Source organism: Mixophyes fleayi, chromosome 4 (assembly GCF_038048845.1).
Source record: "Mixophyes fleayi isolate aMixFle1 chromosome 4, aMixFle1.hap1, whole genome shotgun sequence".
In the NCBI taxonomy this organism is placed as follows: Eukaryota; Metazoa; Chordata; class Amphibia; order Anura; family Limnodynastidae; genus Mixophyes; species Mixophyes fleayi.
In genome coordinates, this window is record NC_134405.1 from 69646774 (window position 1) to 69672871 (window position 26098).

Sequence of the window (26098 nt, forward strand, 5' to 3'; positions counted from 1 at the left end):
GAGTTTATAGATAGAGGTAGACCCAACCAATGTGATGCATGCAGCACCTCATCCCCTTAGCAGCATCAAGGTAATCACTAGAATGCAATCACTGGGCAGTGAATTTAAACTCCTGAGGGTAAATTTATCAAGCTGCAGGTTTGAAAAAGTAGAAATGTTGCCTACAGCAACCAATCAGATTTTAGTTGTCATTTTGTAGAATGTACTAAATAAATGATAACTAAAGTCGGATTGGTTGCTATAGGCAACATCTCCACTTTTTCAATCAACAAAATGGTTATATCACTTTTAAGGAATGTATTAGAGTGGTTACACTGCACATGCAATACACAAAATATGCCCAAAAAGTATCACATGCAAGGCCTGATTCATAACCAATGCAAAACAAACTTAATTTTCATTTTTAAAAAAAATAATGCACGTACATCGGGCCTTCCCAGGTCTTGTTACACCAGGCTGAGTGACCTCTCTGCTTGCCACCAAATGTGTGTAACGCCCGCTAGTGGCGTTTTAAGGAACCATGCACACAGTGACTTAGATGGGTTGCTATGGTGACAACTCAGCCCAGTTTGCTAGTGACTGGGAAAAAGGAGGGGCTGTAAAAAGGGGGGAAAAAAAGGAGGATAAAGTAGGAGGGACAGTGAGGGGAGAGAGAGAGACTGAGAGAGGAGAGAGAGGATGTGAGAAGCTGGGGACCTCCGAGGCGCCCCCGGCTTTGCATGGGAGCGCGAGCGTGGTGCCTGCGCCAGGGCAAGGAATGTGTGCCCTGAATAGGGAGAGAGTCCCCAGAGTAGAGACCCCTGGACAGACAGTTGTAGCAAAAAGGGACAGTTGTGTAGTGGGAAACCTAAAGAGGGGCAGAGAGAACACTAGTGAAGAGTGTTATAGCCCAAGGGATTTTACCCCTGCTTGCAGAGCTGTGAACTACACAGAAAACGGGTCAGAGCTATAAGCGTGTGCTGGAGGTAAGCTACCCTGTGATTCCTGCATGTGTCTACTGGAAACAGAGGCTGAACTGTGAGTAGTTGTGGAACTACTGTGACCAGGAGAACCTGGTATGTACTGTGATAACACCAGCAGTGTAAGATGTGTGCAGGAGGAGTAAGAAGATGTATTTGTAACCGTATTCATATTGCTCATTAAGAACTGTGCTGGAGAGAGTAAGGAGCTGTATATATTTCTTTATTGCTGCAATCATTAATATTATCGTGCTGGAGGAAGAGGAGTGTAAATAAAGAGTTCAGTTTGTCATAGAGATGGTCTGGCGCCCAAATTATTGTGACTCTTATTGCACTGCACCACAAAGTGACATCACCTGTGTCCCACTAACTACAAAGAAACACCTGCATGTGCAGGGACCCCCTGGTCATTTACACCCATGCCCCTCAGCTAGCCAGGGCTTGAGATAGAGGTGCACTGTGTAACATTTGCACCCCACCATACACACAGTGACAGGGGGTTACATATGTAGAAACCACCCTTACCTGGGATGGTGGTTACCCTCCGTTGGATTCATCTCACTCGGGTAGGTCAGAACATATCCAAAATAAGGCTTTATTACGACAGCACAACACCATAAGATGCTCACAAGGTACAGGGTAAATGGTAACGTGTACCCTCCAGCAGCCTCTTGCATTCAGCATTCCAAAGTAATAATCTTAGTATCTTTCAGAAATGTATCCTACTGCAGTATTACCACTACCAGTGGTTCCCAAACTTTCTCAGTTCGAGGCACCCTTAGGGTCACCATAATTTTTCCAAGGCACCCCTAAGCCAAAATAATTACCGGGTAGTCCCATTTTTTAAGTAGTTGGGTCAAAATGGCGTGAGATGTATTTAGACCCCTTCACCAACCAACACATTGTGCCCCTTCATCATATCACTGCGCCTCTTCACCATATCACTCTGTATTCCCTTCGCACTTACACTCTGTGCCCCCCTCTGCACCATCTCACCCACTGTGTGCCCCGCTTTGCCATCTCATACACTGTGTCCCCCTCTTTACCATCTCACACACTGTGTCCCCCTCTTTGCCATCTCACACACTGTGTCCCCCTCTTTGTCATCCCACACACTGTGTCCCCCTCTTTGCCAGCTCACACACTGTGTCCCCCTCTTTGTCATCTCACACACTGTGTCCCCCTCTTTGTCATCTCACACACTGTGTCCCCCTTTTTGCCATCTCACACAGTGTCCCCCTCTTTGCCAGCTCACACACTGTGTACTCCTCTTTGCCAGCTCACTCTGTGTCCCCCTCTTTGCCAGCTCACTCTGTGTTCCCCTCACCTCCTTCCGCGTCTCTCTCTGTGTCCCCCCTCCCCTCCTTCAGCGTCTCTCTCTGTGTGACCCCCTCCCCTCCTTCAGCGTCTCTCTCTCTGTGTCCCCCTCCCCTCCTTCAGCGTCTCTCTCTCTGTGACCCCTCCGCTCCTTCAGCGTCTCTCTCTCTCTGCCCCCCTTCACTTTCCGTTCCTTTACTTACCTTTACTTACCTTATTCCTCATGTTGCTCTCTGCTGCTCACTGACACTGTCAGGCGTGATGACGTCACGCCCGGCAGTCAGCGAGAACAGTGAGAAGGATGATCCGGCGCTGGACGATTGGTAAGTTCTTCTTTTTTTTTTTTTTTTATTTCCAGGGCGATCGAGGCACCCCTGTGACACACTTTGGGAACCGCTGAGCTAGACAGTTACCATGTCACCCAGCCTGGGATACTGGCTTACACAGACCCTGTCCTGGTAGGATTTCCTCTCCTGGCACTACAATGCCTGGCCCAGAGTCCTTTGTGCTGATCTCTTGTATGCCAGCTTCCTCCAAGCTAGAATGAATCTATCGACATTCTGCTCTCCTTATATTCCTGGCTGTCAACACAGGGAGTAGGGTCAAGATATCCCAATCTTCCCCCTTTTTGAGTCCTTTTTTTTACATTGGTTGGAATATTTTTTTAGTTTCTTTTTTATTTCATCATTCACTTTGGATTAAAAGCTTATAGACTGGATTGTAAAGAAAAAAGAAGACTACAGTTGATATGAAAGAATTTTTTTTGTTTTGCTATAAAAGGTGGTTTTAACAAGAGGTGCCTTTTATTTACATTTTACATTGGTGCACTACAGGTCACAGCATGCCCTGGCAGCCAGGAGTATGCTATTTCTTGTAGTACTACAAGCACTAGCATGCCCATACTGTTCATGGCAGCCCAGGCTTGCTGAGACCTGTAGTTTACCAATGTAAAATAGTGTTTAATTCATTTAATTCTTTTTTTACACATTTACTACCCCACACCCACCACCCAGGGATGTGGGAAGAGTCCTAGTGCTGTCAGCACGGGACTGGTACCACTAGGGAGGGGGCTCACATATTTTTTGCTGACCACAACTCGCTAGGTAATCCAGCCCCATGCTGACCAGCCTAGGGCTGGTTGTCATCATGGCAGGGTGACTCCCTGCTGTGGGTTCACCTACTATGTTGGCACCAGCCCCGGCTGGCTAAGCCTAGGGCTGGCTGGAGGAAAATAGGGGGGCCACACGCTGTTTGTCTCCCCGATTTTCCTCCAACCAGCACTAGGCTGGCAGCACTAGGGTTAATATGACTGGGGAGGGGACACGCTTTTTTTATTTTTACATTGCCGTTTTAATTATACTTGCCAACTCTCCCGGAATGTCCGGGAGACTCCAGCATTTTGCGAGAGTCTCCCGGACTCCCGGGCGAGTGTGGCAATCTCCCGAATTCTGCCCACTTCACTAGGAAGAAGAATTAGATCCCAAACGCCGCGATTCCCGGTGAATCGCGGCATTTGGCTAGTCAAATGACTAATTTGCGTCATGACGTCACAGGGGGTGGGGCCAAATGACGCCATTTTGGCCGGTCCGCCCCCCTCCACTGGCTGGCTCCCGGAAGGGAGCTGAAGAAAGTAGGCAAGTATGGTTTTAATGCCGGCATTGTGACTGACGGCATTTTCACTGTCGGCAATCACAATGTCAGTATTTTACCCATGTCCAGGATGTTTACATGCCAGCATTTTCATGTCGGTCATAATTTCGCTATTATTTCCACAGTTGGAAATATGACTACTCTAGGACCAAAACGCTGTTTCTATTTTATTGCTGTCACTAGAATGACCTCTCTGAAATTTACAAATCTGCATTTGGGCATGGAATTTTGCAAATTTCTCCTCCTGAATTTGACTCTGAATGTTCCTTGTGAAATATCCCCTATTAATATTGATCTTCCCCAAAAAATATCATTTATAATACCACAAATAAACCACAGAGCAGAACGAATTAACTCAACTCTTTATATTGTTAAGTGGTCACTTGAATAGACTCTGTATTGAATACCAATCAGACAGAGCTGCTTTGTGGTTAATCCAATCAGACAGAGCGCTTTGAAATACTTTTATTTCCATTTATTTAATTTGCTGTGTAAAATCAGGTCCACATTAGACAAACCATGCCTATTGTATGTCAGTGCCCATTTTAATATTGTAGAGCCTGTGCTACATCTGTTTTTCCCCCAGGCCAAAAGCTGCCAGCCCTCCCTTGAATCCTCTCTCACTCCCACTTAGGCGGATCTAAGGTCCATTTTTGAACAACACACACTCCTCCCCTCCCCCGTATGGAATAAGGCTCTACGTGCTCTCATTCCCTGCCACCCTCCCTCTCTGCCTGTCTGTATACGTCTTATTACCAGCTTCATTGACAACACAAGCTCTACTTCTCCACGGCAGTCAGCGAAGGTATGCAGTATACTATTAATATCATCCAAAAAAATGTCTCACTTTACAGATTCACATAAGAGGGTGTTGGGTTGACCTCTCCATCAGTGATCTGCCATAAAGCTACAGCATTCTATACAGTGATACATGGATTGTGTGTGATTATGGCAGCACGCACTTTACACACAGCTATTTAACACAGGGCAGACTATGTAAATCTCAATACCTAAATGGTATGCAGTTAATATGAAACAGTATGCGTGACACTAATTAAACAGTTTGCTTTGTAATGTATTTATTGTAATGCGTAATAGCGCATGTGAAATAAATGAGGTTTTCCTGCAATGCTTTATTTTCACAGCATCAATCATATATTTTTTACAACGTATCTGAAAAACGCATCTGACTCTCCATTGTTTCATTAAAAGGTTTACATACAGGCTTGTTTTAAATAACAGTAAAGGACCTTCATATACTAGAAAACATGATGTATTTATAAATAATATTACTGATTAGATGCCTATAAGAATGTTCTCTTAATATGTTTTACCATTTAGTGCTGAACTGTCTTCTATGCTGGCTTATTATGGCACCTCAATATGGATCTGCCATATGAATGTTATAGTGATATAGTATATAATTTTACAGTGTGTGTAGTCCGTATTTAAATGTAATAGATTGCTGCCCTCAACCTGCATTTGTGTGACGGTTTTATGTAATAACATGAAATGGTGCTGTTATTATGTAACACTGACATCCATTACCTACATGTGGATGATTTTTATTTATAAACTAAGGTAATGTTTTTCAGTATCCGTTTTGGAATTGGAATAGGATTAGCTTTAATAGCAATGTATTATTCAGTATTTGTTTTTAGTCATGTATTGCTGATAAGACCTGCTGAGCCTTTCAGTCACATGGGGAATTATAGCATCCTAACCTCTATCATCATTAGCCTCATACCTTGTTATTAGATTGAATACTGTAAATGGTTACAGTCAGGGCCACCTTAACAACATTATGGGCCCCTGGGCAAAGCAGTGTAGCGGGGCTCCTACCTCTATGTATGTGTATCAGTGTATCATATATAGATAGATATATTTGCAGGATTTTATTTTTTCTTTGCAGGATTATTTATTTTATTTAAGAGCCCAATCTATGGGGCCCCCTTGCCTGTGGGGCCCCCGGGCACCTGCCCATCTTGCCCAATGGAAAAGATTGCCCTGGTTACAGTACAGTCTTCCCTTCTGGTGCACGGGAATGCATCAAAACTATTGTCAGATATTTTGTCTACATCTATAAACAACCATTGCAATCCAACCTGTGTTAAAAGGCATTTTTTTTCCTAATAGGGCAATATGCAATCATACAAAATGCTTTTAACAATTGTATTACTGTGTGTTATGTGTATGGTATTCACAAGGAATGATTGTTGTAAACAAGCAGCAATAGCTTCAGGCAGGGTGTATCAACTAATGGAAACAAATGTGCAGACCTGAGATTAGATCATGGTGATGTACATAACATATGCTTACATACTAGCACCACTAATGATAATTGGATATTGTCTATGACATTTATGGACTATTTTCCTTTTACAGCTAAACAGTGGGAAGCCATCAAGCTTGACATACATGTATAAACCTTTACATAATACTCGCCCTCTTATTATTATCATATATATATATATATATAAGCACCCACATATTCTGCAGAATTATGAATTTTACAAATAGAAGACTTTATGTAGGCTTGTTAGTGCCTACCCCAGTGGAGCTAACAATCTTATTTTTATCTACCACAGGTGCATAAATGCTATATCCAATTTAGTCAAAAGTCATTTAACATACCTGTATATCTGTGGATTTTGGGGCTAATACTGAGCTGGGCATATACCTGTTTGCTTACTGTAAAGTAGGCACATTTTATACTGCGCATGCCCACATGCAAAAGCTTAAGCCTACGTTCTGTACGCAGATCTGACATCCCCTTACGCTTGGGGAGGGAAACACAGGCCAAGTACATGCAAACACAGACCAAGTACAGTAAGGGCGTGTTCGCTTAATTGCAGACCTACTCGGTGACACCTTTTCAGTAGCAGTATAACTTGCAGGTGCCTGAGGGCTGGTGTAAACACAAACTGGTGATGATGACAGTGACCAGCACTAGCGAGCCCCTTCTGATTGACTGATTGCAGCTTCCTTCATTGCTCGTGCCTCTAGTATATGATTTTTTGGTTATATTTTAGAATTAATTTTCATTCCTTTCTACACAAGAAGGTGCATTATACCTGCTGTATTATAGAGGATTTTATTAATGTAAATTATACCTAAAAGCAAATGCATTTTTCGCTATGAAAACAATTCAGTTCTCTCACATAATTAATTCCTACAGCCTGCCAGCTCAGCTTCAGTCTTTCCTATTTCCCCTAAATCCGCTTTGTGTCCTCCCAGTTTCTGCTCCTTCCCTTTTTCAGCCTTTCTCTCTTTCCCTTCCTGCCACCAATCGCTTTCCCTTTCATTCTACCTTCATCCAGCCATTATCCTCATACTCTCTTTCCTTACGCTCCCTGCTTAGCCTCCTGTATTCTCCTCTTCTCCCCTAATATAGTCTTATTATAAGCCTACACTGTTTCACTTGCAAAAATAGTAAACAATAGATTAAAAGCTAAAATAAAAATGTATTTAAAAACTTTTCCGAAATGAAAAATATACAATATTCAAAGAATAAATCATTTTTTCATTAATTTCCCTCTGTTATCTCCATCCTGAGGATTGTGATAGTGATATTAAATAGATCCTTTAGTCTTTACAATTGTTGAAGTGAAAATGTTAAAGGGTCTAACGATGAACTTGACTAATTCTTGCCGATTTCCGTGTTTCCATAGAAGCTGGTTTCATTGATTTGGTTAAATGATGTTTTAGTTTGAAGGCTCACAGGAACACATTTGTGTGCTATTCTGGGTTTACATCCATAGAGCTCATTGTAAAAATGGGCCACATTAGTTCAATTTGTAATTCTATAAAGATTACCAATAAATAGGAAGGTTGGAAGGTTTATTGCTTTGAAAGCAGTTGGTTGTATTGAACTGGGGTTGTGATGTTCTCTCCTTCAGTGTTTGTGTAAATGAGGCAGACTGAAGAGAAGGCAGCAGATGTTACAGTCTCTGGTTACTATGGAGACGCTGCACAGAGGATTCTGGGCAGTGCACTGTTTATAGAGAAGGCCTTGTCTGGGGTGTTGCTGTATTTAACACAATATCATCTGATGTTTGTGTCATTATTTTTCTAATTTCAGAGTTCTATACTGTTTCATTGGCCACATCACTTGTCAAAATCTTTTTGACGGAAAAACAGCATTTGATTTTTGACATTTATATTAATTATAGGTGTGTAAGGTGTATAACTAAATTCTTAACATTACTCAGTACAGAGTTTCTTAAAATAAAAAATTTGCACTAACTTTCTGCTGTCTTCTACCCCCAAAAGCACTGATCCCTCCCCCATTTCTTTAATTATCAAAGAATTGTACATGTCAGTAAACTACGTGTCCCATAGTGGAAGATTATCAAAGGACAACTGTTATTTTTTTTTTTTATTTTAAAAGTGGTGCTGGAACTAAACCGTAGCTTCCAAACCCACACATTGACCGGCCCCTGGTTATACTCAGTAGAGCAGGGTGGGGGCCCTGTTCGATAAGTAAACCTTATAGCTGTGGATCATTTTCCGGGCAGCAGCTTAGGATGTGGGATAGTATAGGTAATGATAGGGGGAGTAAGTAAGTAGGTAAGTCTCATGGGAGACTTATCCCTTAAATGGATGCATTACCATGTAAACATCCACAATGTCTTGTTTCCATAGTAACTACTTCTCTATTCCTTGCTAGATATATTGCTATTATTTATTTGTTCTCAATGTATTCTTACCCTTTCCCTATTCTATTATTTCACTTCTTATTTTATGTACAATTTGTGACTGCAAGCTTGTTTGTGTGTATGTGTGTGTGTGTGTATATATATATATATATGTGTATATATATATATATATATATATATATATATATATATATATATATATATATATATATATATATATATTCATAGTTACCAACTTGAAAAAGTTGGTTTCCGGGAGAGGTGGGCATGATGGGGGCGGGGCTCCAAAATGTGCGTCCTTTTGGGCCCGCCCCCGTCACGTAATGACGCAAACGCGTCATTTGACAGCGGGGGTGGGAGCTAATTCTGCCCACTTAGCGAAGTGGGCAGATCCGGGATATTGCCACACTCTCCTGGGAGTCCGTGAGACTCTCGCAAAATGCGGGAGTCTTCCGGACATTCCGGGAGAGTTGGCAAGTATGATATATATATATATATATATATATATATATATATATATATATATATATATATATATATAAATAATCCCAATTGTAAAGCACTACGGAATCTGCTGGCGCTATATAAATAAATGATGATAATGATGATGATGAATATATAGACCGATCAGCCAACATTAAAACCACAGGCCTAATATTGTGTACGCCCCTTTGTGCCACTAAAACAGCTCTGACCCATCGAGGTATGGACTCCACAAGACCTCTGAAGGTGTCCTGTGGTATTTGGCACCACGACGTTAGCAGCAGATCCTTTAAGTCCTGTAAGTTGCGAGGTGGGAACTCCATGGCTAGGACTTGTTTTTCCAGCATAGCCCACACATGCTGAATTAGATTGAGATCTGGGGAGCCAAGTCAATTTCTTGAACTCTTTGTCAATTTCTTCAAATCATTCCTGAACAATTTTTGCAGTGTGGAAAAACGTCATTCATCAGACCAGGCCAGCTGCTTCCATTGCTGCATGGTTCAGTTCTGGCGCTCACTTGCTCATTGTAGGCACTTTTGGTGGTGGACAGGGGTCAGATTGGGCACTCTGACCGCTCTGCGGCTCTGCAGCCCCATACGCAGCAAGCTGCGATGCACTGTGAGTTCTGACACCTTTCTATCATATACAAAAGTGGAAGCTGCTCAAATCAATTTATAGGCCATAAGAGGTGCTTGAAAGGGTGGGGTTATCCTGCAAGGAACATACACACAACATTTTTTCCCCCAGCACACTGCTATAGCCAGCAACAGATCTGCCATTTCTACTGTAGATAAAAATGCAAAAGTCTTTGTTGCACACATTTGCAAATGTGTTGTTTAAGCCATCCTGCCACGCCAAGGCGCTTTTGCTAATAGGATGGTCCTACTCTAAACAATGAGAGTCCCATATATTTGGGCCATACATATGTGTTTTTAAATTGAGAGCCAACTTACCAAAGAGGTACCCCAGAAGCCTCCAAACAGCAATTCAGTGCCAGTACCCCCTCTCAGCTACTGACACCAACATGCCTCTCAGACAAATACAAAAGTGGAAGCTGCTCAAATCAATTTATAGGCCATAAGAGGTGCTTGAAAGGGTGGGGTTATCCTGCAAGGAACATACACACAACATTTTTTCCCCCAGCACACTGCTATAGCCAGCAACAGATCTGCCATTTCTACTGTAGATAAAAATGCAAAAGTCTTTGTTGCACACATTTGCAAATGTATGTTTAAGCCATCCTGCCACCTTTCTATCATAGCCAGCATTAACTTTTTCAGCATTTTGAGCTACAGTAGCTCTCCTGTGACACTGGACTGGATAAACTAGCCTTCCCTGCCCATGCTTATCACTGAGCCCTGGGCGCCCATGACCCCATCGCCGGTTCACTGGTTGTCCTTCTTTTGACCACATTTGATAGGTACTAACCACTGCATACTGGGAACAGCCTACAATACCTGCCATTGTGGAGATGCTCTGTCCCAGTCATGTAGCCATCACAATTTGGCCCTTGTCACTCAGATCATTACAATTGACCATTTATCCTGCTTCCAACACATTAACTTCAAGAACTGACTGTTCACTTGTTGACTAATATATCCCACCTCTTGACAGGTGTCGTTTTAACGAGATATTCAATTCTATTCATTCACTTTTAAGTGGTTGTGGCTAACTGGTGTGTGTATATATATATATATATATATATATATATATATATATATATATATATATATATATATATATATATAATTGTAAAAATGTTAATACAACAGACTGCAGGATATCTAGGGTTTCTGATCGGCATATAATAATATTTAGAGTTTTCTAATAACCAGGGGTTACTGTATTCCATACTTGCACATTATTGCAGAATGTTGTGCATTACTGAGAGAGCCTTACCCAGAGTACACATTCATTCTCCCCCATTATATAATTTGCAAAGTGTGTAAGCAGTAGGAATGACAGGCAATGGCAGTTAACCTTCCTTTGTCTTCTGCGCATGCATCAGACCCACGCTTGCTCAGAAGAGATCTCGCGTTACACTTCTAAGCGTGCACAGAGGCATTGGGAGGGTGTACGAGCAGAGGGCCTTGGGAGGGTATACGAGCAGAGGGCCTTGGGAGGGTATACGAGCAGAGGGCCTTGGGAGGGTATACGAGCAGAGGGCCTTGGGAGGGTATACGAGCAGAGGGCCTTGGGAGGGTATACGAGCAGAGGGCCTTGGGAGGGTATACGAGCAGAGGGCCTTGGGAGGGTATACGAGCAGAGGGCCTTGGGAGGGTATACGAGCAGAGGGCCTTGGGAGGGTATACGAGCAGAGGGCCTTGGGAGGGTATATGAACATAGGGCCCTGGAAGGACCCTGTAGTGACTGTAGTTTCACCACCAACCAGACCCATATGACTGCTCCATTCAACAAGTTGTGACTTTGCTTATCCGTTATTGATTAAATTATAGAACTTTTATTTCTTGATTGAAACATTGATTTAGACCATTGACGGTTAGGGAAAAATTCAAACGACAGCTAAATTATTGACCTCTGTATCTCTGTAAATTGTGCAACTGTATTAATTTGTACTTGCCAAGATATGAAATATACAGAACACACATTCGGATCCAGCAAGGGATGTGCCAGTGCCCTCGGGACAAGGGTGGATATCTAGACAATGGCATTTATTTAATAACATAGTATATAAATGTGCTGCTATCCACAGCAACGAATCAGAATATTTTATTTTTCTAGCACAGTTTAGAGAATGAAAGCTGGCATCTGATTGGTTGCTATTGAGTTACAGCACACCTGTACTCATTATTGTACCCAACATTGCTCCATGTCTGACCATAGTGATTAATTTTTGCAACTTAACATTTTAGGTGTTTTTTTACAAAAAAAATGATGTATTACTTTTTTTTTGTACTTGCATTTGGTCTACATATTGAGCATCTTATTGTTAAGTATAACAAATAAGAAATTAGTGACTTGTACAAAATAATAATCATGCAATATGATTATTAATTACAGTATTGCCAGTTATTTTGTGTCCAATGTCCCTTCATTCCTTCACATCCCCCTGCCTGTGACTTTCAAAAAGATGAGTTAAGCAATACCGCAGCTAATACTGAGCAGTTGGCCCAGTATTACAGTGTGTGACTCTAAAACCACTGAATTGTCAGAAAACAATCCTGTTGACATCAGCATGGCAGAAAATCCAGTTGGAAGATGATAACTATCGCACTGTGTATTTGGTGCTCTCTTGTCCACATTATAGCAGGAAGTGATCCAGACATTTATACCCATGAGACAATCAGACAGATCTTGTCCAAACTGCGCATCCACGTGTGTGGCCAAATTGAGCGATGATTCTGTAACACAACCCTCGTGTTGGGTAGTAAGATCTTTCTATGTATGTCCACCTTCACTGGGAAGGAAAGATACAGCAAAGTCAGTGGCAAAATCAGAGACATTTTTGCTGTCACTCCTGCCTTCAGGAGAACTAACATTCTGTTTACCTCTGCTTGTTGAACTAAGAAAATAATGCTCCATTTTTTAATGTCAAGGGTCTCGTGTAGAGTGAAACATAAGTCAGAAACGGAAGTGCAAAATGTGTTTTCCTTACTGTGCATCTGCAGTAGTAAGGATTACATCTCAACCTGTGAATATACTGAGATGTATCTCCCCATTGAGCCTCTTTACCTCTAGAAAGGTGGAATGGAGAGAGAAGAAGGGGCAGGCTGTCATAGCCAGAGTACAGTAAGGGTGTGTTATTGTTATTCTGCAAGATACCTAAAGGGCTAATTATACCATACGTCATCAATGTGGTGTTTTGGTTTCAGCAAAACACATTAAGTTGGCCGCCTATTCAGAGATTTTACTTATGGTCTATCGATACTTCATTCTATTATGAGTGACACTCAGTTTCTTAATATTGTTTTATACTGATTGATAGGGAGAGCTGGTTATATATTGTACCTGTTTTGTTGGTGGTAGAGGATCCCTATAGAATTGCAGCCAGGTAACACTGTCATCGTTCAAGCAGACAATTAGCAACCTGGCAGTATTTATACATCACGGCCTACGGCACTTAATTGTTAATAGCTAACCAGTAGAGCAGTGTTCATCTAATATGTAATGGGTATGCTGCTTTGGGATGGTTGTTTTTAACCACCAGCAAAACTATGTCACCGCCAGAATTGATAATATCAAGCTCAATAAGCTCCCTATATACTAAGCTCCTATATACTAAGCTTCTATATACTTGGGCTCAGGATTCTGGATACCACTGATTAGCCACAAGTATATCTCTGTTGTTTGTCCATTATTACTCAACGAGCAATAGAAAATCACAGAGCCAGCTGACCCAAGAGCGGTAAGACTTAACTCGTCGCTTCGCCTCCTGTCTCAAAGGGATATGTGTTTGCGTGGTCTGGCGAGGCCATTCACGTATGTGCAGGCTTGGGGTTTCAGCTCCATAAAGTGATAAAAAAAAAATTGAAAAATAAATAAAAATGTTTTAAAACTATTGCCTACCCAAAAACTGGTTAATTCAAATAGTTAAAAAAAAATGTAATTACATTTTTTCTGTCATCGCCATCCTAAGATGCCGAGACTAGCAGTGCTATTGTTAGCATTTGCCCCATGATAAATAGGGAGAAACAAAAAGAAGGACTATCTCCAGTGAAAACACCCAATTGGGCTTTTCTCCATTTGATAAATAGGCCCGACACAGTTATAAGACTTCCGATAAATTAGTTACGTGGGGTAATTCTTTGCGTTTTTGCACGTTTTCATTTGTTTTTAGTACATTTTAGACTGTTTATATGTGGGGGGTTTTTACTACTTTGACTGGGTCTGTCTATTTTTCTTAAATGTAGTTTCCTGCCACTTCCTTGTAGAGTTCTATTGGCTTTGTCTTTCTTTTGCTTTTACTAATTTTTCTAGCACAAAGCGCTGTTGTATTTAGTAATGCATATTTTAGTATTACACTGTTTTACTAGTACACTGTTTCAGCACTCTACCTTTCAATTCCCAATCTGACAGAGTCATATAAATGATTTCCTATTTGACTAGTCAGCCTTTTTAACATGTAAAATCCGATCACTATACTTGGTTGGCAAAGCACTTCAGGGACAGTAGTATTCAAGCACAAATGACTAGGAGTCAGAACTTGACTTGGAGTACACTCTGATCTGAGAACATTAGCAAATAGAAATAGTTGTAATCATCTCTAATAATATACTCTTATGTCAGGCTACTACACACCCTAGAGAATACCAATAACAAAACAAAAAAAAAGCAACATGTAAATATTACATATTAAAAAATCTTTTTAAATAATTTTTTTTTTTTTTTTTTAAACAACTTTTTATTTTTTATTTTCATTATTGAATCTAGAATTGGAAGCCCCAAGTCCAGGTTTCCAGTTCCAGTGCACGTGCGCAGATTGATCCCAGGCTGGTCTAGCGCTGAGCATAAGTGTAAACTAAACAGTGAATTAAATTGTACGGCCAAGTATTTTCTATCGCTGCTACAGGAAGCTATACAAAATCCTCACTATCACAGGGTCATAATAAATAGACATCTTGATAAATTTGGGGTCAGAATTCACTGGCAGCTCCAACATTGGGCACAGAGACCCCTGATGTGAACATACTTTTATGTAGAATTAAAAAATAGCTGGTATAACTCCTCCATCACTACAAACATACAGCAGTGGTGCTCATGGGTGAAAGTGTTGGTGATCATTCATTTGTCAGAAGTGACAGCTGGAATATAGGAGGTGATAGGAACAATTGACTTCTTTTTTCTACTGCTGTGAATGAAATGCATGAAAAAGGAACCAACGACAGATCCCAGCGTTCTTTGTTCTTCACTAGGAGAACAGCCACTGTTTATTGTATTCTAAATAAAATTATATATGAAGGGGGTAGGGGGGCACATGTGGGATTTATACATCCCCTGGCTCCATCCTCACCTTGACAGCTTCTATTTGGTCACTATGATAATGGGAGCATGGTGGAGTGACCGGGGCAGCGTCAGCCACGCCGGTTGTTTGGATTTTCCATAGCATTGCCTGAATGTCGGGGTGTATTATGCCATACTTACTAACTTTCTAGCGTTGGTGTGCGGGAGCCTCCCTGGGGCAGGTGGGCATGCGGGGGGCGTGGCTCCAAAATTGCGTAATTTTGGACCCGCCCCCATGACGTAATGATGCAAAACGCATCATTTTACAGCCGGGGGCAGGGCCAAATGCTGCGATTCCCGGAGAATCGCGGCATTTTGGCCCTAATTCTACCCAATTCTGCCCACTTCGCTAGGAAGTGGGCAGATGCGGGAGATTGCCACACTCTCCCGGGAGTCCGGGAGACTCACCCGAAATGTGGGAGTCTCCCGGATATTCCGGGAGAGTTGGCAAGTATGTACTATGCATATTCCAGCCAAAACGTAATTTTCATTTTTGAGCAAAATTATCCTTAACTCAGGTTCGAGGAGACATGGATGGGTATTTTGTAACATTGCTGGAAGGTGCAAATCTAAAACCAGCACCTGACCAGTGAAGGTAGGCAGTGAAGGCAAATGTTTTCTTGTAACTAAAGTTAACTAGTTAGTAAACTATAGTTTTAGCGCAGATGTGCTAGTAAATAACCCTCACTATGTTCCCAGAGAAGTATTAGGGCAAGGTAGATGTCAAGATGGGGGTTGGGGGGATTATCAGAAGCAGAGTGAAGTAGGCAGATGTAGTAGGATGAGTCCACAGACTGGAGGTGGAATTAACCAGATCTGAGGTGACAATAATACAGGAGCTGATGGCAAACAGTGTGAGATGAGAACAGAGTAAGAAAGCCTGTAGATGGCGCTAGAGGTTACTATTGCAGATTGTGGCACAAGTGGTTAGGGCAGGTTGTGAACCTCAAAGGGCAGATTACTGACATGGTGGAGCTGATTGTAGGTTGATAGGGATGTATGTGTGTGCCAGGAGAGGTATAGAGGCTGTACAGATCTTACCTGATGGAGGGGAAGGAAGACTACTGTCCTACATATAGTACATTTTTGAATTTTCGCCTACCACAGGGTCCCTCAAATCCATCCTCAGGGGCAGGGCCCTCTTAAGAACCTCTTGGGCCCCCGGGCACAGCAGTGCACCGGGGCCCCTATATATACAAAAATAAAAAAATAATGATTATATATATGGGCCCTGCAGCCAGGGCCGGATTAACCATAGGGCTAACTGGGCTACAGCCCAGGGGCCTATAGCATCCAGGGGGCCCTTGCAAGTGCTCAGCAGCAGTATTGATCGGTTGGGGCACCCCCGGCGCGATCAGTGCTGCTGAGCACTTTCACTGCGGTCCTTCTCCGGCGCGCTGTAGTCTCCTTACTGAGGAGATCTCGTGAGTCTCACTCTCACGAGACCTCCTCAGTAAAGAGCATACAGCACGCCGGGGAAGGAGGTAAGTGGCGGGGGGGGCGGCAGGGCATTCAGCTCGGATCACAGGTGGGGGGGCCCTCATGGGGGAAAGGAGGCCCCCTTAGCCCAGGGGCCTCCATTCCCTTAATCGGGCACTGCCTGCAGCCCAGGGGGGCCCGTCGGAGGCAGGAAAAAGAAAACCCTGAAAAAAAGAAGAAAATACTTACCGTGCTGTCAGCTGGCGATCCGGCTCCGTCTCTGGTCTCCTCCTCCGTCGCGCTCCGCAATGGATGTCGGGCGGGCGTGATGACGTCATGCCCGACATGCACTGCCAGCGCGACGGAGGAGGAGACCAGGAAGGGAGCCGGATCGCCAGCTGACAGCACGGTAAGTATTTTCTTCTTTTTTTTCAGGGTTTTCTTTTTTTTCCTGCCTCCGGAGGGCCCCCCTGGGCTGCAGGGCCCCCGGGCACCTGCCCAGCGTGCCCAATGGGAAAGACGGCCCTGCTCAGGGGGCCCTAACAGTGCATGTTTTCCATATAGCCTTACTAGAGCACTGGTGTATTCAATATTGACTGACACAAAACATCCACAGGTGGTCCTATTTATTTCATGTATGTCTAGGAAAACCTGCACTGTTAGGGCTCCCTCAGGAATGGATTTGGGAATCCCTGGCCTACATTGTAAGAATAGAGATGTGCCCAGTACATGATAAAGTTTGTACAGCAAAAAAAGAATTATCATTAAAAAAATACAAAACACATAGAGAAAAGGACATATTACCTACTTTTCACATATTACTGATACCAGGCAGAATATTTATTGTATGTCCACAGGGCTATTTTGTGTCCACAGTGCGGTGTGACCAGAATTGTGCCACTCTGCTTTAGTATTATGGCTTGATGTTCTGACTCATAGCACTGCATGCAGTGTTGGTGACTGTGGTCTGACAAGTCTGCCTTTTATTCACAGCTTTGTCACTTTGCCTCGTTCTTCTGAATCACAAGATACTGACTGGAATGAGATTGTTAAACATCCCAGAAATGTCCTCCTCCCCCAAATGTTCTACATGTTCTCTGATGATGTCACCATCTCTGCTATTTGTCCTATGTTTAACATCTCTCATCCAAGATCATTACATGCATTCCTGAGTGTTATTTCATTTATCATCATCATCAACATTTATTTATATAGCGCCAGCAAATTCCGTAGCGCTTTACAATTGGGAATTAAGAAAGTGATCTTTCTTTGAATGCAATTCTGTCAGTATTAATATTTCAGAAATTTTAATTAGTATAGTAGTAAATATGGTGTGTGTGTCCACTTTCATTACCTGCCTGACATATGTAACTTAATTTCACTCTTACATTACATTTTGAAATATATATGATGAAATAATTGACGCTTTTATGCAGTCGTACAGCAAAAAAATACGCCTGTGAACTTACTGCAATAAATGTAACCATGCATTATATGTATTTCTTATATGCCAGGATGAAATGGAGAATCCATTATGGATATAAGTCAAATAAATAATATATATCGCTTATTCGCTATTATTTAGCCTTTTAAACAACAATCCAACATAGATTTGATTTTTTTTTTTTAAATAGCAAGTTAAGTACCTTTTAGGCATTCATCTGACAGTCATTTTTCTTCTACAACTCATTATCTCCTTTTCAAAATCTCTCTCTGTGTGGCTGACAGCCAAAATAGCAGCCTCAAGAAAAATAAGACAAGGGTAAATTATAAATCCCAACATTCACCTTGTTTTTTAATGGGATGCTACTTTAAAATCTGACACACAAAATACACATTCTGTACAGCTTCACTTATTTTTCCTTTTATTGCAGGTGCTATGCAATATGCCTATTTAGCAGATCAGTCATGTCATATTAAATGCACAGGTGGCATGGTTGCACTGCAAGTGTTTTACACACATTTAATTTTTCATGTAACCTAACTGTAGTGCAGTAATGGTCCAGATTGACACAGTTGATTTGACAACCACTTTGCTTGACTGCATAGTAATAGCAGATAGGGCCGCCATCAGAAATTGTGAGGCTCAGTACAATGAAGAAGGCAGGCCCCCCCCCCCCCCCCCATGAACCAGGCAGGGCCATCTTAACAACATTATGGGCCCCGGGCAAAGCAGTGCACCGGGGCCCCTAGATATAGATATATATATATATATATATATATATATATATAGATGTATGGAGATACAGATATAGATATAGATATAGATAGATAGAGATAGATAGATGTACTTGCTCAGTGACCCTTGTAGGGTTTTTTTGCAGGTTTTTTTTCTTTTGCAGGATTGTTTATTCTCATTAAGAGCCGTGCCTATGGGGCCCCCTTGCCCGTGGGGCCCCCGGGCAGCTGCCCATCGTGCCCAATGGAGAAGATAGCCCTGGAACCAGGGCCATCTTTCCGACTGGGCACAATGATTTCCTGGGGGCCCAGGGGGAAAGTGGGCCCAAGGCAATGGGAAAGAAAAAATCCTGTAGAAAAAAAAAAACGAAAAAAAAACCTTACCTTTTGTGTCACGATCCGGCTCCCTCCCTGGTCCTCTCTTCCGTGAAGGGGGTCAGACTTAGGCGATTGAAAGGTACGTTAAGGGGGGCCCTAATATATATACTTGGAGACCCTAAACGCTAGCTAGACATAGCTCGGCTCTCTCAAGACCAGCCAGCTTCCCCAGCGTTGATCTCAGTGCACAAATGATACAAACAAGCTTTAATACCTGATACTCCTCCCCCAGCCTTAGTTTGATGGACTGGTGACACACCCACCTTCTCTTTAAAAGGAAGCGCCCCATCACTGGCTCTGTTTGCACTAAAAAGACCCACCCTGTCTGTTTGCTGAGAGGAAGGATTTCTCTGCATGTAAGTTAACCAAACTTAAACTATTGTTTGTTACACATAGGTCTTTACATTCAATCTAGGTGCATTGCTGCACAAATGTTTTAATTTACTTCCCTGCTTTCTCTGCATATTGCCATCTAAATGCCTCCTTTTGTTACAATATATATTAGTATTAGGGGAGGTTCTTCCTGCCATCTCGTGTGAAGCTATTGGCAGTACAGCTGAAGAACAATTCTAAAATTGCTTTTCAAATAGTCCTTTAAATGTTTGATATCCCCTCACTAAACTAACCATTTTATTACTAGCTCAGACTATTAGGAGTTCAGTATTATCAATAGTGAAGCTTTTAGTGTTCCAAATGAAACGAACCACTGATCACAGAGGATTATTTTATTTAACATAATGTTCCAAAAATCAACCAGCGCACCAAGTCTTTCTTCATAACAGTAAACTCCACATACAACATAAAGAATAGATAGTCTCAATAAATGTGTTGGAGAATCACTTGTTCAGTTTAAATATGGGGACAGAGGGGTGCCAGGTGTATTTTTCTGTTTGAACACATGCTTGAAGGACAATGTATTTTAACCAGACATCTTTGCCAAAATATTAGATTTCTTGTTTAATATTTGTCATAAAAACTAATCACTGTAATAAGCATTTCCTCAAATAGAGATGACATTTTAAGAGATTGCAGCGTGAAGCACAATTGGGAGGGAGAGAAACACTTCAGACCTTAACTCCCTCAGCACCAACAGGAAGTTCGGCATTTGGAACTTCCTGATGGTGGAACGCATATGGGCTCTAGCCTGGTCATTAGATATCTCCATTCTCTCAACATTTCCACCAACAGGACAAATAGGTCCCAAGTGGGACAGCAGGGCAGAGCCTTGAAAATCAGGACTATCCTGCTGAAATTGGGACATTTGGGAGGTATGTAGGTCACCTGTGAACAGAATATGTACGAATTATTCATGGAGACAACCTTTATAACTAATAAGAATATATTTTTTTCCACATTTGTAAGAGTTGTAAAGAAATAATATCAAACAATCGGTTTATTTTAAAATGTATTTCTGCAGAGTAGGAGCCTTGGCGCGCAGGGTTTTATATTTGCCCACATTTCAAATAAGCCAGGAAACTGCAGAGCTCTGAACATAGGATGCACTTGTTTAGTTCCTTATTACTTTGAATAGGGGACACTGGTTCCTTGGCACGTGAAAGTGCTTTCACCATAATCCATGTATGAGTTCCTCCCTTTCTAAAAATAAATAATGGTCTTCCTACCGATTAAAAATATTAACCCCAAGGCCCATTTTTTTGGGCCAAGTGGCAATAGTAGCTATAAAATCTACGTTTGGAACGCAGGGGTTTCCTAGCTGGAAGCCCACTATGTTCAAAGATGCCTGTGTGCCACAGTCCTTAGGCTTCTTTTCAAAGAGTCCTCAATTATCCAACGGTGTCTGATCTTTCTTGGGAAAGCCCAGATTGTCTGTTTACCCCAGGTACTATTTTGGGGGTTGGTACCCCTTTTAACATTACTTAAAAGTGTAAATTGGCAGAAAACACAATGCAGGATAATTGTCATTTGTCTTCCAATTGCAGATTTGTGAAGATGCCAAAAACTTTCCGGACCTGTCTAGTGCTCGTCTCATTCTTTCTTGTGTTGACGGTAGCGTCTAAAAAAGGAGGAAAAAACAAAGGCGGCGGCTGGAACAACCGAAACCCAAGCTACCCAGGCAACACTGGGAGCAATTGGAATCCCAACTACCCGGGAAACACTGGAAGCAATTGGAATCCTGGCAGCAATTATAATCCAGGGGGGAGTAACTATAACAAGCAGTGGAAGCCCCCTAAAAGCAAGACCAACATGAAGATGGTAGCTGGTGCAGCTGCTATCGGAGGAGTTGGGGGTTTCTTGCTGGGGAGTGCTGTAAGTAACATGAGATATAACTTTGACAATGATATGGACAATCGGTATTACAACAGGTACCAAAACGATATGCCCAGACAAGTCTACAGACCAGTGTACGAAAACAATGCATATGTGACAGAAGACAGGTTCGTCACCGACTGCTACAACATGTCCTTGACTGAGTATGTGTCTAAACCAACGGAGGGACAAAATGTCAGCGATGTAGAAATCAGAGTCAAGAGCACCGTCATCAGGCAGTTGTGTGTTACCGAGTATAGGCGGGGACCTGTGTACCCAGGGCATGGGTTGAGGCTCCTGGTTAGTCCAAGTTTCATCCTTTTCATCGCCCTCTTTGTATACTTTGTGGTGCAGTGATGGGGGATTGTATATATGTGTGTATATAGATTGAAATGATACAGTTATCCTGCTTCACTGCCTAACTGTTATTCTCTCTTCTGATTCAACGAATAATCGCAGATCTGGGACCCCCTTCAAACATATGCTGTATTCTATATTAGTGTACACATCACATAGCAGAGCTGTATAACATCTTAGATAAGCGGTGTTTCTATCCCTCTCGCTTGGATACAAATCTGTATCACTGTATTGGTGATATACACACGTGTTAAAATGTAAAAAAAAATGTTTATCTATACAAATGTCCTCCAATATTGGTGTGATTTTAGTTCAAGCGCCCTGGCTTGCTTTCATATTGCATGCTAGTTTGGGAACTATTAACATAAGTTTCCAAATTAAACATTGCACCGTATTTGTGACAAGGACTTTAGAATGTATTGAGTACTATGCTGAGCAGCACGCATTGTAGTTTTATTAGTAAGATATATTAATTCACTTTTTTGGGGGGAGGGGGGATGCAGTCATCACTTATTTGTTAATGCTTACAAATTCAATTCAAATCAACATTGAATGACTATAAATGAATCACTTCTACAAGGTAACATTGTAACATTGGTGGAAGTAAATGTTTGCCACAAAGGAACATTAATGGGACTATACATTAAAGTCTGCAAAAATGGAATGTTGATTCTATGGACTATAAATAAATGTCAGCAACAGAAAACATTGATGGACTGACTATAAATGCATTTCTGGAACAAGGTAACATTGACTGACACACATGCATTGTACAAAGCTACATGCCAGGTGTAAAACATTTGGGCCACAAATATCAATAATTGCAGGATGCAGATTAGGATCCTGGTTAGGGTCATAGTGTGGTATTTTACACATAAGCATAGTAATACTTAAAGTAGAACTCTACCTAAAACTAAAGATGTAATTTTGGCTGGAGATGAAGAAGTTAAAATAAACATGTTTATCATACATGTACCCCCCACACTGATATCACTGATGACTGTAACAGTTTCATGCTTGGTTCAAACGCAGCGATCAGGTGTCTCTCCCACATAAACTTGTCATTCATGAAAATGACAGCGGTTAGCTTAGGCAGGAATGCAGTTTAGTTTTGCGTGGAGTTGACCTCTAATGTAAAATAACTACTTTAATTCACATTTGGTGATAAACAAAGCAACTCTCCTATATGACTTAACTTCAATACATTAAAATAATTGTAAAGTGAAACTGTCCTACAGAGCAAAGTAGTCATAACTAGAGAATGACCTCGGGCCCTGGTGCTGTATCTTCTAGTGGCCCCCACAGTTTTGGAGTGTGTCACCAGGTGAACCAGCTTGTTAGCTCACGCATGCATAAGGCACCTAGAAGCCTGGACTTCCGCTCTCAGTTCACCTTTCATTTAAAACAAAATAAATAGAAAAAACAAAAAAAATATTTTTTTATATCCTGAGATGTCATTAGCATTGGGAAGACAGCGGTAGTACCTGTTAAGTAGGCTTCTCTATGATATCTCTGGTGATAGCTATCACCAGCCGAGGGACTCGGGTAGGAAGAAATCTCTCTCTCCAGCGAAAACCCACGTCACAGTCTAACTGTCTGTTTCACTGACTTTCGTATGCCGGATAAATGGAATATAGATGCAATCATGTGATACAATTTTAAACTAAACTTGACAGAAAATAGGCTTGTATTGCTAGAATGGGATCTTACCTTCCTTGCCTAAGTAGCACAGGGATATAAATAACCATAGAAGTATAAAAATGTATTGTTTTAGTCATCCTCAAATATAAAAGGTTATAAAACCTGATTTAGTAATCGATCCACAAATACAATAAATTGAAATCCCAATCTTTACCAAAATAGCAACAGATCATACATCTAAATAGAGCAACTTACATAAAAATGGCTGTATCCTAATAAAAACAATGAATACATAAGATTTTTATTTATTTTTTAACCCTCATCATAAAAGCACTTCCATAAATATTTATCCAAAAAGAAATGCATTCATAAAATGTATTTTCTTCTTTTACTGTTACTGTACAATTATCAGCTAAAAGGTGTCTGTTTAAAGTCCACAGGTCGGCCAGGCCTTCTCTACTCACTGTATTACCTGTGGGTGGCCAACCAGTCCACCTCAACTCAATTCCTAAGAGTAGCATCACTGATATGCTTTAGGGAGCTTACTCTCCTTTATCTCCTTTATTAGTTATGTTGAATCATTCCTTATAAAGATTATCATGGTTTATTTATTGGGCTTTACGACTCACTCTCTTAAACATATCCAATAGGACTTTCCAAAATATTTATGTTCTATAGTCCTACATTAGTAAATCTAGGCATCAGTATCAAGTTACATAGTTCTAATAACTACATGTTGCGTAGCCGGGGGTGTAATGTGAACAACTTTCTTATTAGCTAATCGAAGTTCAAGTTGCCAACAGTACCTAATTTCCAAGGACAGTCCCTTGTTTTCAAGATCTGTCCCTGGAAATGTCTCTACATTGACAAAGTATGCAATATAATCTTATTCTGTATATAAAATTAAATGTTATTGGTATATTAATATTGTCTTACTTAACAGGTTAATGTTGAGCATTTTAAATTAAAAATAAATGTTCTTATAATGTTTGGTTAACAAATTATGATGGCGGGGGGAGTACACCAATATCCGTCTAGACTGTGCCGCATAGGGTGTGCTTTCATGCATCCGTCTAGCAGCAAACTGTCCATGGAAATGATTTTAAAATTGTCTATATTCTGATAAACACTATGTCGCAAAGTGCACTAACTGTGCACTGCTATATGTCTTTGTTTGGTGTCTAGTCCGCCCAGCGCAATTCGAGATGCACCCCTACCCTCCACTTTCAGGACACACCTCCACAACCTAGTAGTACACCTAGAATATTGAGGTGCACTGTGCAGAAATGTAAATGTCATTTTAATGTACATAACCACTTAGTACCACCACTTTTAATAAAATAAACGTTTCTATTTTTAGGAAAAACCCTAAAATACTGCTCATTTTGGCCTTACATATGGCTTAACTTAATCATGAGAGTGATGGCACACCAGGGCTCTCATTATTATATGTCAGTTATATGTGTCTGTTAAACTCTTTATTACACTGGACTGAGCCAAAAAGTCGCACAAAACAGGCAGCTTTGTGTATGTACCCTTACTAGCTTATCTGATCAACAGTGTACTCATACCAGGAACACCAATTTGTCGGCGATACATGGCTGTAACAGAAAATATGTACATATGTGAAATCAATGTTTCGCTTGAGAACCTTAGAAAATCTCATGCATTGAAGTAGTATCCATGCAGCACCATATATGATATACTCAATATTTCATTATGAAAGCTCATTGTTACTTAGGTTTGCTGGACTATTGTCTAGTTTTCTGTGCACATCCAGAAATGATCCATTTTGATGAGTATATAATACCTTATTGGCATGTTTATTACTAATTTTCCAGCTTTGGTTTCCATTGCTTAATTAAATAATATTTAAAAAAACTACTCAGGCAGTGCCCAAGTTAAAGGGTAAAATAAAAACTATTGGGTGCTGGCTGCTTTAATATACCTTAAACTCATTTCTAATTTCTTAGATGCAGTTTATATAAAAGAGTCCAGATAATGTTACTGGTATTCACTGATCAGATTTGACGAACTTCAGAATAGTGACTCCTTAAAGCTGTTAAGTCTTCAGACACAAACTGAAGAATTGTAATATATCCCAGTCTCCACTGGGCATCAATGATATGCAGCTCAGCTTGCTAAGAAGCCCTCCTGGAGGTAGTTAGGAGGAAGGGGCACATGACTAGGGGACAAGTAATTTTAGTTTTATACAGTTTACTTAGCTTAAGTTTTATACAGCAGGAATCGCAAGGACAGCATTGTCCATCTGCCCTTATGTATTGGTGGGCACATGTCACAGCAGTTAGCAGTGTTTTTCTGGCTGATCACAATTTTTCATACCTCCCAACATTTAGAATCTCAAAATCAGGACAAAATTAGTCCCTCACCGCCCAAACTCCGCCCACAAATTAGGACAGTAGGAAGGTATTTCTTTCATGTATTTTTCTGTTATGATGGTACAATGGACAGTTAAAATCATGTTTCCCATTTGGCGCTGCCGATTGGGGAGTGTGTTCTCCCTGTTTTGTTTCCCATCTTTGTTAATTATGAGTTGATACCTTTTTGTGGTCAGCCTTGAGAAAATTGCTGTCATGATTCATAAAGTGCACTGTTCTGTATTATGTGTGTTAATTGTATTGTGTAAAATAAACTGCTGTGGCCATTTACAATCCAATATCACACAGTCTTGTCTTTTTCATTACAAGCTTCATGATACTTAGTTATTGTTAAGGGGTACGGCAAGTACCATAAACTTGTAGAACAGGTAACAGAGGTCATCACCTATAGCAGCCGCCTTTCCCGCAGAGCTGAACATGCTCACAGGTA

At 41.2% G+C, this 26098-nt stretch overlaps 1 protein-coding gene across 1 annotated transcript; it reads left to right on the plus strand.

Annotated features, from left to right (window-relative positions):
• The first annotated feature begins 4591 nt into the window (after positions 1-4591).
• PRNP (prion protein (Kanno blood group)) lies at positions 4592-25946 on the plus strand. The gene is made up of 2 exons (XM_075207381.1): positions 4592-4731; positions 20944-25946. Exon 2 carries the CDS (start codon positions 20954-20956, stop codon positions 21626-21628), a length of 675 nt encoding a protein of 224 aa, XP_075063482.1. The 5' UTR covers positions 4592-4731; positions 20944-20953; the 3' UTR covers positions 21629-25946.
• The last annotated feature ends 152 nt before the right edge of the window (positions 25947-26098 follow it).